General features: G+C 42.5%; 1 protein-coding gene across 2 annotated transcripts in view; it reads left to right on the plus strand.

The window, feature by feature from the left end:
- XPC (XPC complex subunit, DNA damage recognition and repair factor) overlaps positions 1–17,307 on the plus strand; it is a 58,248-nt gene that overhangs the window by 32,699 nt on the left and 8,242 nt on the right. For both annotated transcript variants that reach the window (XM_037023948.2, XM_037023949.2), the window contains exons 4-10: positions 3,733–3,856; positions 4,891–4,975; positions 6,494–6,651; positions 7,125–7,245; positions 12,710–12,799; positions 13,654–14,544; positions 15,966–16,126. In XM_037023948.2, coding sequence (XP_036879843.1) covers positions 3,733–3,856; positions 4,891–4,975; positions 6,494–6,651; positions 7,125–7,245; positions 12,710–12,799; positions 13,654–14,544; positions 15,966–16,126 — 1,630 coding nt within the window. The remainder of the gene's footprint in view (positions 1–3,732; positions 3,857–4,890; positions 4,976–6,493; positions 6,652–7,124; positions 7,246–12,709; positions 12,800–13,653; positions 14,545–15,965; positions 16,127–17,307) is intronic.

A 17,307-nucleotide genomic window follows, 5' to 3' on the forward strand; every position in this document is an offset into this window, starting at 1 on the left:
CTCTCTTTTATGATTAGTTGTATTTGTTGTATTTTCAAAAATATATATGTTTTTGGGAGGAGATTCCCACTGTCCTACTCACACCGCCATCTTGGCTCCACCTTTTCTGGATGCCTTTTATTTCTTTTTCTTGTCTCATTGCTGTGGTGAGGATTTCCAGTACTATGTTGAGTAAGAATGGTGAGAATGGGCAACCTTGTCTTGTTCGTGATCTTAGAGGAAAAACTTTCAGCTTTCCCCCATTGAGTGAATATTAGCTGTGGGTTTGTCATCTATTGCTTTTATTATATTGAAATATGTGCCTTGTATACCCACTTTGTTGAGGTTTTTTGTTTTGTTTTGTTTTACCATGAATGGATGTTGAACTTTGTCAGATGAACTTTTTCATCGTCTGCGGAGAAGATCACATGGCTTTTTATCCTTCTTTTTGTTGATGTGTTGCATTGATTGATTTGTGGCTATTGAACCATCCTTGTATTCCAGGAGTAAGTCACACTTGGTTGTGGTGGGTGATCCTTTTAATTTATTTTTAATTCAATTTGTTAATATTTTGTTGAGGATTTTTAAATCTATGTTAATCAGAGGTGGTCTGTAATTTTCTTTATTTGTAATGTCCATCTGGCTTTGGTATCATGGTTTGATGCTAACCTCATGGAATGAATTTTGGAAGCTTACCTTCCTCTCTCATTTTTTGGAATTGTTTGAGAAGTATAAGTATTACTCTTCTCAAATGTTTGGTAGAATTCTGTGAAGCCATCTGCTCCTGGATTTTTGCTTTTTGGGAATTTTTTGAGTTCAGCTTCATTACTAGTAATGACTGTTCAGATTGTTATTTCTTCCTGGTCTTGATTGCATGTTTCCAGAAATTTATTCATTTCTTCTAAGTTACCCAATTTGTTGGAATATAATTTTTGTTGCAGTCTCTTAAAATGGTTTGTACTTACATGGTGTGGGTTGTAATGTCTCCTATTTGTGATTTTGAGTCCTTTTTTTTTATTTTTGGTGAGTCTAACTTAAAGATTTATTGATACTGTTTATCTTTTCAGAGAATCAGCTCTTAGTTTCATTAATATTTGTTTGTTTTTTCAGTTTCTTATTTCACATATTTATGCTCTGAATTTTATTATTTCCTTTTGTCTTCTACCTTTGGGCTTTTTTCTTCTTTTCCTAGTTCCTTTAGGTGTAGGGTTAGGTTGAGATTTGTCTTGTTTCTTGAAATATGCCTGTAATGGTGTAAACTTACCTTTTACAACTGTTTCTCTGCATCCCAGTGATTTTGAATTACTGTGTTTCTGTTTTCTTTATTGTCCAAATATTTTTTATTTCCTCTTTGACCCATTGGTTGTTCAGTAGCTTACTGTTTAACTTCCACATATTTGTGTTTTTTTCCTAGTTGTTTTCTTGTAATTAATTTCCAGTTTTATATCATTGTTGCCAGAAAAGATGCTTGATATGAGTTCATTAACACTTAAGTTCATTAACACTTGTTTTTTGGGTTAACATGTGATATAACCTGGAGAATGTTTTGTGTGCACTTGAAAAGAATGAGTATTACGCTATTTTTGGATGTAATGTTCTTCATATATCTATTAGGTCTATTTGGTCTAATGCTTTTTTATAACCTTATTTAGTGATACCTTTACTTTTTAGAAGTAGTTGATTTTACTATTTTTGTCTTCATATTAGCTTTTCAGTGATTGATCTACCACTTTTACTATGTGTTTGCTTTTACCAGTGAAATCTTTTCTTTTCATATTCTAGTTATGGCTTTTCTAGTCCTATTAAAGAAATCCCTTTAATGTTTCTTGCAAAGCTGGTTTAGTGGTGGTAAACTCATTTGACTAGTGTTTATCTGGGAAGCTCTTTTTTCTCTCCTCCAATTCTGAATAATAATCTTGCTGGGCAGAGTATTCTTGGTTGTAGATTTTTTTTTTCCCTGTCAGCACTTTGAATGTATCGTGCTATTGCCTTCTGGCCTATAGAAGTTCTCCTGAAAAACCACTGTATAGCCTTATTGTGTTTCCCTCTTCTATACTTCATTGCTTTTCTCTCACTGCTTTTAAGATTCTTTCTTTGTTTTTGAACTTTGACATTTTAATTATTATGTGTCTTGGTGTGGCCCTCCTTGGGGCATCACAGTGCTGATGCTCCCAGCGCTAGGGCTGGGCATCTCTCAGGCTGGCAGGGGCTGAGCGACCTGCTCTCAGGCTAGCTAGGGATTCAAGGGGTGTGGTAGTGTGAATTTGTGTGTCACACTACTATCACTCTGTTGAGACAGCTGAATCTCTGGTGGGTGTGTTTTTTCTTGTAGATGGGGGCCAGGAGGCTGCTTGTGTCAAGCCTGGAGCTGGTGTGTGCACCCTGACCCTGCTCCCATCTGCATTATCAGGGTGTAGGGGAATGTAAACAGTGGCGCTCACCAGCTTCCCCAGCCCCTGAGAGTTTAGTAGCTCTCTCACTGTCTGGTGGGTGCTTTAGTTCTGAAAACTGGCTTCCTTTACTTAGAGCTGCCCTTTATACCATTTAAACCATGGCTTTTTTTTCTGTGCTTCAGGGCAGGTGAATGTATTCTCAGGTCTCTCAGTGAGATCCCTCTGCATGGCAGTGCTGAGCTGGGTTTGGGGCTCCCTCCATTACTGTGTATTTGTCTGTCTTGCTGTGTTTTATGTGGTTTTCTTACTCTCATTGTGCCTAAGGAGTTCACTCAGGCCTCAGTTCTTCCTCAGCGTGAATTGCTATGTGTCTGTGTTGATTTGATGTGTGTGTGGGGGGAACGAGGTGGGCTCAGGCTCTTTCTGTACTGTTGTCTTAGGTCCACTGCTGTTTCTTAGTCATCCAGTAAGTATCACTATGGACTTAGATTTTTTTTTTAATTCAAATATGGTATTAGTTATTATCATCATTATACTTGTTCCAAATTTGGCTAATTGGAGCCCCATTGAGCTAGCTATGCTACCATGTCATTTTGACATGGCCTCAGTAGTTTTTGAGAACATTTTTTGTTTTCTAGCACAAGATGTTCTGAACTCACCCTATACTTTCCTTGCACCAGACCAGGAATCAGCCTTTCTTTCTCCAAGAATTCCTGGTTCTCATAGGAGGGACTGGTACTAGGTGTGTTCATTGACGGTGGTGTTTCCTTGCTTCTAGGTCCAGAGCTTCTTTAAAAGGGCCTTTGCGGGTGAAGTTCACAGTTAGATCCAGTCCAGCAAATCATTTATTTACATTGTTACAAGCAACCGAGAGGATAACGAGATGAAAAAATTTCATTCCTTTTCATTTACAAGTTTACAATTGAGAATGGAAGACAATCTAAGTCATGGCTCTATGCAAAGCAAATTATAACAAGTATTATTGCAGTAATACAGAGACTAGGAAAGTATTCTCATTTGGCTTTTCTTTTCTTAGTTGAAGAATATTTCTCACAACAGCCACATGAATGTCAGTTCCTTGATACTAGGGGTCTGTATCTATTTCAACTCAAATTTCTATGCCTTAGTTTTCTAAGGGCTATTTCTCTGGGTTGGTGTTTGGTTTAAATGAGACAAAAAGTGTGAAACAGCACAGTGCCTAGTGTTTTTTTAGGTACTTAAAGCATGGTGGAAGTAGTGATCTCCATGGGTTTTCTACCTCACATCCATTCCTCACTTCCTCCCCAGCAGAGTTCTATTTTGTTCAGCACAGTAGCTATAATAATAATAATAATAATAATTTTAAAATTATTGTTTCTAGAGCTTAGTGAGCCTGTGCCAGCTGATGTGGGAGCAAATGCAGCCTTCTCTAAATCTGTTCTGCCTATGAAGCCAGTGGAAATAGAGATTGAAACGCCAGAGCAGGTGAAAGCACGAAAAAGAAGGTAAGACCAGACACTTGCTTCTGTGCTCCTGTCACATATTATCGGAAATAGCTGCTACTTAGTGAAAACTTTTGAAAAACACAGGGAGTCCAGGGCTGGGTATCAAAGTGGTTAGGAACCTTAGGTGAGAGGGCTCTGGGTTCACCTTTTGGACTTGAATGAGGGAAAACTTTGTGTCCTGGCTGGGAGAAGAAACTCCTATTTATTGAACCCCTGTTGGATGTCAGGGACTCAGCAGGTTGTGCAAATGTTACCTCATCTTTAGGACAGTGTGTGAATGAGGAGCTGGAGGCTCAGTGAGGTTATATACCTTTTCAGGAGTCACTCATCCAGTAAGTGGATGAGCCAAGATCTGAATCCCTGTCGCACATACTCAGCACCCATGCTTTTCCCACCATATCCTGCTGCTGTGCTTGAGGCCCTGCCCCACTGTGGTAGGGAGCCCCAGTCCATCCCAGTATCTCCAGTACCTCTGCAGCCTCTGGTGGCTTGGGAATACAGAGCATAGTGCCTGGTAGTTTCATTGGTTTAATGAGTTCTGCTGTGTGATGGCCATACTTTGAGGTATGAAGGAGAGAGAGAGCATAAGTCATGCAAGAAGTGTCATGTTTTCTTAAACATGCATGGGACCCAGACGTGAAAGAGGTTTTACCAGAACAGCATCATACAAATGTGTGCCCTCTCGTAACAAAGGTAGCTGTTGCCAAGGAGGGAGTCAGTGGTCGGGAGGTCAGTCAGAGAAGACTTCCCGGAGGCTGTGTCCTTTGAAGAATGTTTGTGAGGCATGGTTTGGTGCAGGTTGAGAGGAGGGGAGTCTGGGTGGTGAATGTCCTGAGCCAAGGTATGCTGGTGAGAAGGATCCGCAAAGTGTTCAGAAAATAGCTTGCTTGTAGAGTTGCCAGAGTTAGCACAGGCTTGTGTGGGAGAACAAGGAGGGTGACTCCTGAGTCATCACAAGTAAAAGGAAGTGACTGGGCAATGGGATCAGGTTTCTGTTTACCACTTCATTCTCAAATGTTTGATATACCTTGCAGTGAAAAGATAAAAATGGAGTTTGAAACACATCTTCGGAGGATGATGAAACGTTTCAATAAAGAAGTCCATGAGGATACACACAAGGTGCGCACAGGGGACGGAGGGCAGGATGGTGTCCCTCTGTGTCAAGGCAGAAAGAACATGAGTTCTCAGTCATCCAGACCTCAGTCTTGTTTCTGGCTCTTGAACTCACTCTGTGACCTGGGCATGTTTCTTATTCTCTCTGAGCCTTAGTCTCCTCATCTTTGAAGTGGTGGAGGGTATGATCGGGTCTGCTTTGGAGGGCAAAATGTGAGGATGAGCAAATATTACAGTTCAACATGGAGCATAGTGCCTGGCTACTAACAGGTCCTCTCCTTCCAGTTTGTTTCAGCTATTTAATACCATTAGTCTTGATCTCAGCTAGTTACTGTGGCTTTTGACTTCAGCTGGTAGTCGTTGAACACATAGACCTGGCCAGGTGCTTGGCATTGTGGGAAAGACTTGTACAAAGCTTATTTTCTGCCATTAAGGAGTTTCTGATATTGCCAGCAGAACAAGAAAGACCCCAAAACAGAGAAACTCAAGACTAAGAATAGAGAAGAGATCAGTGTGGGTCTGAGTATCCTTGGAAAGCTTTATTTAGGAGAAAGGACTGGGGCTGGGTCTTGGATAAAGGACAGCATAGAGAGATGGCTGGGGAGACCGCCCTTGCCGAGTCATGGAGGGGCTGGCAGGACAACCAGTGTGCCTGCCTCTTGGGGATGTGGTGTTGGAGACCCATGGTGACCCAGTCAGGGGAGGGAGGACTGATTTTCCTCTGATCAGCAGTGGGTGGCCAGACAGGGTAGCGATGGGATGGACAGAAGGAAGAGACTGTCTGCAGCAGCCCCAGAAATCTAGAGGCAGGAGGAGCCCACAGCCAGGACAGTGGGGAGAAGAGGGCTGGTGTCATGCCCACTTCACAGAGGCCTTGGGTAGTGACTGAGATAGCTGTGTCTTTTCCTTCTTGGTGTTGGTGATGAAAGAGGGAAGAATGAATAAGAGTCCAAGATTTGGAACTTAAGTCGGGGAGAAGGGCAGTGCCATTAACTGAAATAGGGAGGGTCTAAGTGGGAAGGAGGGAAGACCGGTTTTGAAGGGGAAATGATGCAGAGCTGGGTATGAGAGAGAGCAGGGGAGACAGGAAGAGTGGGGTCTGCAGTGGGGGTCAGGCCCACATGGAGTGCAGGGAGCCCAGCTGTCCCCCACCTGGGGCGATTACCAGTCTTGAGCTGGCTTGCCGTTTCCTGCCCCGACTCGCTTTTCTCCCTGATCATTGTGGGGCAAATCCCAGGCATTTTTAGCATTTCACTCCAGAATCCTTCAGTATCTATCTCTGAAAGACAAGTCCTCTTAAAAAAATATATATATATATATTTTGGAGTGTTGAGATTTGATGATTTCTTTGAGGGAATGTGTATCTGGAGAGAAGAGGTGGGTGACTGTCTTGGGAAATGGCTAATGTTAGTATTTTTGCATTCTTATGTGCAGAAATGACAACAGATTTGCCCACAAAGGTCTTGTAATTTGGCAGTAAAAATCCCTCTAGTTTTCAGCTCCCTTTTTCCCCCTTCCTCCCAGGTTCACCTTCTGTGCCTGTTAGCAAATGGCTTCTATCGAAGTAGCATCTGCAGCCAGCCAGATCTGCTTGCCATTGGCCTGTCCATCATCCCAGCTCGCTTTACTGGAGTGCCACCTGAGGCCATGGATATCGGCTACCTGTCAAACCTGGTGAAATGGTATGGCCCTCTGCCCGCTCTGACTAGCGTAGGGTCTGTTCCCTCAGGCTGGCTGCAGGTCAGGTCCACAGACATTCCCTGCGGTGACCCTCTGCCAGGCTGTGGGCATGACCTTGAAGATAGAGAAGCGTCAGGCATGATCTTTGTCCTGGAAGCGCTCCCAGCTGGTCGGGGAGACAGAGACACCCTTGCTAACTAGAGTCATGTGCTGGGTGCTCTGGAACAGGCACATGGAGCAGGGGCACTTCTCTCAGCCAGTGGGGGTGGGTCTGGGAAGCTTCCCCGGAGGTGCTGTTGATGGGCTTCAGTGTGGAGTAGGAGTTAGCCAGCCAGGGCAGGAAGAGCAGAAGAGAGGCAGGCAAGGCGCACGATTCCCTTCCAAGACTCTCCCTTTCGGTTTTCTTGGCTATGAAAGAACAGAGTTCCTCTTTGTCCTGACCTCTGACAAAAGGGAATGCCTGGTTTCTCTCCAGGTTCATTGGAACATTTACGGTTAATGCAGATCTTTCAATCAATGAGCAGGATGGCCTACTGACTACGCTGGAGAGGAGATTTGCTATTTACTCTGCGCGAGATGATGAAGAACTGGTCCACGTAAGTGGTTCTTCTGGCAGTGCTGTTACTCGTACTGTCAGGTAATGACAGTCAGTGGCAGCCATGTGCCACATGCCATTCCAGGCATTTTACATATATTTTATAAAATAAAAAGTAGGTACTGAAGCCCAGAGAGACTAACCAGCTTTCTTAGGGCCATTCAGTCAGTAAACCTTGGTACCTGTGTGTGAGCTGAAAGCCTGCTCTCTTTCCTGTCTGTCCCATGCTGACCTGATGTGTTAATGCACTTAAAACTTTGGTCAGGTGCCCTGGAATTATTTCCATCAGCTATTCAGAAGTGGTTTTCACAAGTCCCAAGGAAGTGGTTTTTCAGATTGGCCGCCAGAATCCTTGAGAAAATGTTTCAGTACCTTCCAGCTTGGATGGTGCTGCTGGCAGGCGGCTATACAGGGAGGAGCGATCCGTCCACCAAAAGGAGTCATCGTGAAGAGGACTCTGTGTAGATAGGCTTTATCAAACACATGAGCATACACCATTAGGAAAGGCTCTGAATGAAACAAAAAGAGGTAGAAATATGATTTATCCCTAGAAGATTCCTATTAATGCGTACACTTGTATCTGAGCCCCAGATTCCCTGTTTGTTTAGGGAAGGAAACCAGACTTTTCATATCTTGTACAGGCCAAATGGCTGGCAACTTTACCTCTTGTGATTTGGCTTGAAAAAAGTCTTAAGATATAAGGCATGGCCAGTAATTACACCATAATACCACCACCCAGAGAAAAACATTATTTGTGTATTGTTCTCCTAGACTTTGCTACTGTTTATTTGTGTACATACATATTTGTTTTGGGGGTTCTTTATTTTAAAGCAAAAAAAAAAGTTTTGAAAGTGAACAATTCAGTGTTGTGTTGTGCAACCACCACCTCTATTCCCATAATATTTTGCCACCCCAAAAGGAAACCCTGTGCCCATTAAACAGTTATTCCCATTCTGCCATCTCCTTCCACCCCCTCAAGCACCTGGCAGTCACCAGTCTGTGTTCTGTCTCTGGATTTACATATTCTGGTTATTTCATATAAAAGAAATCATACGATATACAACCTTTTGTGTCTGCCTTCTTTCACTTAGCACAGTATTTTCAAGATTTAGCTGTTTGTAGCAAATACCAGTACTTAATTCCTTTTTATGGCTAAGTAATATTCTATTGTATGGACAGAGCACATTTTGTCTATCCATTCATCAACTGATGTCTCCATCTTTTAGCTACTGTGAAGAGCACTGCTATACACTTGTGTATATGTATATTTATTTGATTATTTGTTTTCATTTCTTTTGGATGGAGTTGCTGGGTCATATGGTAGGTAATTCTATATTTAACTTTTTGAGGAATTGCCAAACTGTTTTCCACAGCAGCCGCACTATCTATCTATCTATTTATTTATTTATTTATTCATTCATTCATTATTTATTATTTATTTATTTATTTTATTTTGGTATCATTAATCTACAATTACGTGAAGAACATTATGTTTACTAGGCTCCCCCCTTCACCAAGTCCCCTCCACATACCCCCTCACAGTCACTCTCCATCTGCATAGTAAGATGCTATAAAATCACTACTTGTCTTCTCTGTGTCAGCTGCACTATTTTACATTCCCACCAGCAATATACAAGGGCTCCAATTTCTCTAAATCCTCACCAATACTATTTTCCATTTTTAAAATTATAGTCATCCTGATAGGTGTAAAGTGATGTCTCATTCTGGTTTTGATTTGCATTTCCCTGATGACTAGTGATGGTTAACATCTCGTGTGCATTGGCAATTTGTATAACTTTTTTGGAAAAATGTCTATTCAAGTTCTTTCATCCTTTTGACTGGGATCTTTGTTTTTCTTGTTGAGTTGTAAGAGTTCTTTGTATATTTTGGATACTAGAAACCTATCAGATACATGCTTTGCAAATATTTTCTCCCATTCTGTAGGATGTCTTTTGCTTTCTTGAAAAAGTCCTTTGATGCACAAAAGATTTAATTTTGACGAAGTCCAGTTTTTCTATTATTCTTTTGTTCCTCTTAATTTTGGTGTTGTATCTAAGAATCTATTGCCAAATTCAAGGTCATGGAGATTCTAACTGTATTTTCTTCTAAGAGTTTTATAGTTCTAGCTCTTATATTTAGGTCTTTTGTCCATTTTGAGTTAATGTTTGTATATGATGTGAGGTAGGTGTTCAGCTTCATTCTTTTTGCATGTGGCTGTCCAGTTGTCCCTGCACTGTTTGTTGAAGAAATTATTCTTTCAGGTATTTGTTGTTTTTGTTCTATCGTTTTCACTGTTGAAGAGACAAGTTTTTCAATGGAAATTGAATGGTCTTGGCACCCTTATCAAAAATGAACTGGTCATAGATGTATGGGTTAATTTCTGGTCTCTCAAATCTATTTCATTGGTCTGTATGTCTGTCCTTATGCTGAAACCATGGTGTTTTGATTGTTCAGCTTTGTAGTAAGTTTTGAAACCAGGAAGTATGACCATCTCTGTTAATTTACAGTGCTATTTTGGCTATTCATGGCCCTTTGTAATTTCAGGTAAATTTGATGTTCTCCTTTTCCATTTCGGCAAAAAAGCCCTTAGAATTTTGATAGGGATTGCATTGAATCTATAGGTTGGTTTGGGTAGCAATACTGTGTAAAAAATACTGTTGTCCAATCCATAAACATGGATATCCTTACTTTTATTTGTGTTTTAATGTCTTTCAGCTGTACTTTGTAGTTTTCAATGTACAGTTGACCCTTGAACAATGCAGGGTTTATGGGTGCTTGACTCCCTGCTGTCAAAAAAATCTATGTATAATTTTGACTCATTGAAGACATAACTATTAATAGCCTACTGTTGACCAATAACATAAAGTCAACTGACACATTTTATATATGTATTATATACTGTGTTCTTACAATAAAGTCAGCTACAGAAAAAAATTTTTTGAAATTGTCTCAGATCTCCAAAAATTTTCCAACATATTTATTGAAAAAAAATATGCATAGAAGTGGATTTGGGCAGTTCAAACCCATGTTCTTCAAGGGTCAACTGTACATGTCTTTCATCTCCTAGGTAAATTTTTGCCTAGGTATTTTATTCTTTTTGATGGTGTAGATGTTACTGTTTTCATAATTTCCTTTTCAGATTGTTTGTGGCAGGTGTATAGAAACACAGCTGATTCTGTGTTGCTCTTATATGCCCTGCAACTTTGCAGAATTCATTTATTAGCTCTAGTAGCTTTCTTGTGCATTCTTTGAGATTTTCTATAACATTTTGCTGTCTGTGAGTAGAGGCTTTACATCCACCAGCGTGGATGCCTTTTGTTTCTTTTTCTTGCCCAATTGCTCTGGCTAGAACTTCAGTACAGTGTAGAATAGCATTGGTAAAAGCAGCATCCTTGTCTTGTTCCAGTTTTGTGGGGGAAGCTTTTGCCACTAAGACATCTTTGTGGGTTTTTATAAATGTTCTTTATCATGTTGAAGAAGTTACCTTCCATTTCTAGTCTTCTGAATGCTTTTATCATGACAGTGTGTTGGATTCTCTCAAATATTTTTTCTGTGCTAATTGTGTTTTTTCTTCTGTTTATTCTATTAATACAGTCTATCATTTGCATTGATTGATTTTCTTAGATTCACCCACCCTTGCATTCCTGAAATAAATCCCACTTCATGATGTATAACTTTTACTGTGCTTTTGGGTTTGGTTTGCAGTATCTTGTTGAGGATTTTTGCATCTGTATTCATAAGGGATATTGGTCTGTAGTTTTCTTGTGACATCTGTCTGGCTTTCATATCAGGGTAATGCTGGCCTCATAGAACAAGTTAGGAAGTGTTCCCTCCTATTTCTAGGAAGAGTTTGAGCAGGAGTGTTGTAAATTCTTTAAGTGTCGGGTAGAATCCACCTGTGAAGCCATCTGGTATTGGACTTCCTTTCTTTGGGAGGTTTTTGATTTCATATTGAGTCTCTTTATAGATTTCTTTGGATTTTCTATTTTTTTCTTGAGTCATTTTAGTAATTTGTTTGTTTGTAGGCTTTGTCCCTTTCATCTAGGTTATCACATTTTCACTGCAGGAATCATAGTTTTGTAACTTGAATTTGTTTTTTTGAGCAACATACATCGACAGATTACTTGGCAAGGCAGTGACCATGTATATGTGTATAGCATTAGATCACTTCCAGAGTGCTGTCACATACATGATCTTGTTTGATCTTCCTTATCGTCCTGTGAGGAAGACAAGGCAGCAGTTGTTACAGATGAAGAGTTCTAGGTTTAGAGAAGTGACTCAGCTGGTTGGTGATAACTCAGTTGCCCAGGCTTTTTTAGATGTGTCTCCCATGCCATGCTATACACTGAGAAACTAAGAAATTAATATTGGCATAATATTAATTGTACCAGTTAATTAATAATATGTTGTCAGCTACACTGTAGCTATTATTTGGCTTTTACAAGTTTTTCCCCTAATGCTCTTTTTCTGTTGCAGGATCCAGCCCAGGGCACGACATTGCATTTAGTTGCTGTATTTCCTTAGTCCCTTCTAGTCTGTGACAGCGTCTCAGTCTTTCCATGTCTTTATTACCCTCACATTTTTGAAGAGTGCTGCTTCAAATTTTGTAGGAATTTTGTAGAGGGTCCCTCAGTTTCAGTTTCTTTGATGTTTTCTCATCCCCCCTGTTTTTATTCCAGCAGAAACAAGGCAACAAGGCAAAAGTAATTTTTTTTTTTTAATGTAACATGGCTTTTCATAGAAAATCTGCCTCCCTATACCTGATTTTCACCTCTGGCTTTCTTAGAAGGGTATTGAAGTCATGCATGAGAAACACCAGGCCACTAAGGCCTGTGTAGGAAGGTCTTGCTCAGGTGCTTTATTACTGGTGCTGTTTGGAGTTAATTTCTCTGAGAGGCTCCCATCCTTGCAAGTTAACAGAATTTTTAAAACTGCAGCCTCCAGTTGGAAGATTCATTGTGGGAAAAGTGGAGCATGGAATAGACTTTGGGGATCTGATGATAATGTTTTCTATTTTTTCTTAAAGTGATATTTTGTTTATTCTGTTTTAATCACAAACACATTAAATGCAGAACAATCATAAGATAGATAACCTGGAAAAAAAATCGCCACCTGTACACACCCACACCCAATATATGGATCCTTTTCCAAATATATGTACATGTTTAAAAATTGTCATTAGACATGTGTATAAGATAAGATACAATCTTATCTTGTAAAATTAATATTACACATTAAAAAACAAACCTCCCTTTTGCTTTACTTTAGGGTAAACATTTTCCCATTTTTCTATAAAGGTAAATCTCTGAGCATCATTTTTAATAATGTTGAAGGTTCCAGACTCCTATCATTAGACCATTTGGTGGTTTCTTTTTCCTGTTATAAGCAGGCACCATGACAGACAACATTGAATTAATTGAGTCCTTAATTCTCTTAGGATAAATATGTGTTCTTTTTCATTGTAGATATTTCTGCTGGTCCTCCGGGCCCTACAACTCCCAACCCGACTGGTATTGTCTCTACAGCCAATTCCTCTGAAGTTACCAGCAGCAAAGGTGAGGTTCTTGGGGCCTCAAGAGAGGAGGTTAGTTGCCCAAGGAGAATGAGAAATTATTAAACTTGAAACAACAAAAAATTGTCATTAGACTATTTTTAAGGGCCAGTATTCATGGAGCCTGGGTTCCTTTGAGCCTGTCTTGCACAGATCCTGTGTTGGGAAAACCAGTCACGTAAGTGGGTATCCAGCAAGCTGAGCTTTGTTTGCACAAAGGTACCTGTAAGAGGGCTTGGCTCCCTGGTGCTTCCACCTGTGTTCTGTAATGTGGCAGAGTGGCACCTGTCCTCCTGCTCAGCAGCATGGGGTGATGCCCGGTGAGGAGCTCTGAATTCTCCAGCCATCTCAGAAGGAGGCTAAACACTGCACTCATCGGGTGTTGGCACTGTCCAAAACATGATCATCCTGGAGCTAATTTTAATAATTTCTGTATTCTTAATATTACAACTTTATTAAGCCCATCAGTATTTGTTTGTAAAATGTGTGCAAGCTGGTGGATATTACTAGTGTGGAGGAAACTGAGACTCAGAGGTTATATAATTTACCTAAACCACATAACATGCAAGAGAAGCAGCACTGGAATTTGAATCCATGTTTGTTTCCACATCCTGTGCTCTTTTTCATATACGACACTTTAGAGTGAAAAGAATTATACTGTGGCCTTACCTAAGGTGCTGTAGATTTTAGTGAATACTTTCTAAACAACCGTAAAGGATAGCCAGTCCATCGCTGCCTGAGCTGGGGGCATCTTGTGTCTGCTGGCTCTCTAGCCAGCGATGTAGCCCTGTTAGATTACAGAGTCTCTATCAGAGCATTAGCAAAAAATAAAGAGCAAAATCTCCTGTTGTGTTTAAGGGAAAGAAACTATCCAAGGAGAGACCCGCAGTGGGCCCTGGAGGCCCCTCAGAAACTTCCAGCCCCATTCCAAGCAACCAGACCAAAGCAAAGACCAGCAGAGGAACCAGACAAGAGGACACTTCTCGGGGACCTGGGGATCCAAGTGCCAAAGGGAAGAGGAGCAAGGCAGCCAGAGTCAGGAAGAGACGGAGAGAGCCCTCCTCCAGTGGGAAAGAGGAGGAGCAGGAGGAGGAGGAGAGGGAGCCCCAGAGCCGTCGGAAGGGCCGGGAGCAGCGGGTGGCCGCCAGGCTGTCTTACAGAGAGGAGAGTGGGAGTGGCGAGGCCAGCAGTGGCTCCGACTTCGAGCCCTCCAGTGTGGAGGGCTGTCCATCGGACGAGGATTTTGAGCCTGCCCTTTCAAGGCAGAGGAGGGCCCTGGCCCCCCAGAGGACAAAGCAAGGGTCCAAGAATGACTCCAGGACCCCACTTGGTAGCCTCCCCGAGCATAAGCCCCCTGGCTTTCCAGCAGCATCTGCGAGTCCTTCAAGCAGTAAGAGGAAGAGAGGCAAGAAAATTTCCAGTGATGGCGAGCAGGCCGAGAACGGGAAAGCAGCTGGTGTAGACCAGTGGCTAGAGGTGTTCTGTGAGCAGGAGGAAAAGTGGGTGTGCGTGGACTGTGTGCATGGTGTGGTGGACCAGGCTTTCACCTGTTACAGATATGCCACCAGACCCGTGACCTATGTCGTGGGCATTGACAGTGACGGCTCGGTCCGGGATGTCACCCAGAGGTACGACCCAGTCTGGATGACGGTGACCCGCAAGTGCCGGGTTGATGCCAAGTGGTGGGCTGAGACCTTGAGGCCGTACCGGAGCGCGCTGGTGGAAAGGGAGGAGGAAGAAGACTTGGAGGTAAGGCCCTGGCTGCCCTGGGTTCCAAGACTCAGGCAGGGCATTAAGATCATTCCCATCCTGGCAGCTTCTGTATGACCAGCCTCGTGTTGGGTATTTTTAGTGTGTTATTTAATTATCACAACAACTCTAAAGCTGGAATTACTGTTGCCTTAATTTTACTGAAAGCTTAGGACCTGAGAGATGAACTGACTTGGTATTTGGACACAGGTGTTTCCAGCTTTGAAGCCTGTATACTTTTAGTTATTGCTTAGTTATAAATTTGGGGCTTTAAAATAATTTATGCAAGTCATATAAGTCATACTGAGTGAAGAAAAATCTCATTAATGGCTCACCCCCTGGCCCACCCCTCTCAGCATGCACACTCACACACACTCACACCTGTCCTTGGGTCCAGAACACTCGTCTCCTGGGAAGGAGGGGACTTGGGCTGAGGAGGAAGCCTCAGTGTGTTGAGGTAGTGTGCTGGGAAGCAGACTTGTAAAACAACAGGGTGTTACCTGTGCTGGGGCCACCACTGACCTGCAGGGTGCAAGCCACTGGTGCACGGCTGCCAGTTGTGTTGGGTGGGGCTCAGCATTTCCTGTAGGAACATGCCCAGGTTTGCTGGAGAATTATTCCCAGGTCCTCAGGAGGGAGAAACACAGGTTTTCTTAGCGTTCCCGGTGGCAGTGCAGTTCATCCTGCGGTGAGGGTTTCCCATGGGCGTGTTCTGGTTCATTTTACTCAGAAACACTGGGTTAACAGGAACCGTGACTCACCTAACTACAGTATTTGTGGTGGCAGTGGACCGTGCGGAGGTCCCTCCTACTGCCTGCTATTTCACATTGCTGGTTCCTGCTGATCTCTTGTGGGTTTTTGAAGAGAGGCCAAGGGAGAGTTTAGAAGACTTGGGTGAATAAGATGTGGATTACAGCAGTGGGATTGCCCCGAGAAATCAGAATCCTTGTAGTGCTGAGGGATCACTCCCCAGTTACAGCGGACTGAGAAACATTGCAAAGCATGGACAGCTTGTTGGGTTTCCTGCATGAGCCTAGTCAGGTAAACCTCCACTGCAGACCAGTGTTGTCTCTGAGTGAGGCCTCCTTCCTGAAGAAAGCTGCGTGCCTTTCTTCTTTGAAGCTCTTTCATGGAGTGGACACTGATCTGCTGAAGTTGGCTAAGTGTCTGAGGGCTGAGAATAGGTGAGATGACTTTCCAAAGTCGCCATGACACACAGAATTACTTTGGTTCTTCATAGCTTTCGATTTATCTAAATCTTACTTAACACCAGAGGTGCAAATGCAGGATTAGTGATTGGTCCTTCTGAAACCTCTGCTCCACCATCTGTTACCTGGGACAAGTGGGTAAGGATCACCCACTCCAAAACTCACTTCCTGCCCTAAACAACCTGCTCAGTGTTGTTTCTCTGGCCTTTGCAGTTTCAGGCAAAACATCTAGACCAGCCCTTGCCCACGGTCATCGGTTTGTATAAGAACCACCCTCTGTATGCCCTGAAGAGGCATCTCCTGAAATATGAGGCCATCTACCCTGAGACCGCCACAGTCCTTGGCTTTTGTCGTGGAGAAGCCGTCTACTCCAGGTGCGTGAGGCTGCCTAGTGGCCTTGTGGGCTTCCTGCTGGTCTGGGATTGGGAGCCGCCTTCTGGGCAAGGGGCTGGCAATGTCAGCTCATCTCATTTATCAGACAGGTAAGACTTGTAGTGTGTACCTGTGCTGTTGTGTGGAGAGATACGATGCGTAGGAGAGATTAAAGCTTGAAAATTAGAACAAGGATTGAAAGACCAGCAGGGGAAAAATAACAAGTAGGTCAAATCCTGTTTACCTGGTCAGTTGAAACACACCCCTAAAATGTAAGTCAAAAACTTACAAAAGGAAGGTATAAAGGATATGATTAATGAAAATTAGCATGAGTGGGTATTTTAATCGGTACAGAGCCTCTGAGAAGCTGAAGTTCTAGAGATGGGTGGTGGGGGTAGTTGCACAACAGTGTGAATGTACTTAATGCTACTGACCTGCTCTCTTAAAAAAGGTTAAGGTGGTAATTTGTTACAGATATTTCATCCCCAGAAAAAAAATTGCCAAAGAAGAGGGGAAGGGAATAAGAGTAGAAAATGAATGTAAAATATATTCTAATGTATATATGTAAAATATATATACAACTGAAAAAATTTTAATATAAATTTAAGATGAAAGTTCTGCCTCTATTTTTATTTTTTCTTTAAGAACTAGCAACAAAAAGAAGGTAAGTCATTTTTTAAAACAATGCAAAGCAAGGCCAAAAACTTGAGCATGATCTGAATATGGGAAAAGAGAGGAAGAAAGGAGGCGAAGCGGAACTCACTCGAGGGGGTGGTTGCGTCCTCTGCCTGGGGCGGCTGCCTGTGTGTCGGCCCTGCATTTAGGGTCTGCACTCCAGCTTTCTGTTCCACGTCAGGAAGGGTCATGCTTGGTCGGGGCCTCACTCCTGACAGCCAGAGGCCTCCTGGGCACAGGCTGCCCTGAGAGGTGATGAGACCCAGGCTTCCCCAAGTGGTTCAGAGGGAGGATGTCTGTGGGGAGAATGCCGGCAGGGTCCACGGGACCAGGGCAGTCAGAGGAGGAGGCATTGGGGGTGGGTGATTCTTCCTAAAGCAGTAGACTAAACATTACAACATTTACCATTTAGCCATTTGTTAAATGTCCTTTTAGTGGCATTAAGTTCATTTGTGTTGTTGTGCAGCCAGGCCCACCATCCATCTATAGCATGTGTCATCTTCCCAAA

Source organism: Manis javanica, chromosome 3, assembly GCF_040802235.1.
Source record: "Manis javanica isolate MJ-LG chromosome 3, MJ_LKY, whole genome shotgun sequence".
In the NCBI taxonomy this organism is placed as follows: domain Eukaryota; kingdom Metazoa; phylum Chordata; class Mammalia; order Pholidota; family Manidae; genus Manis; species Manis javanica.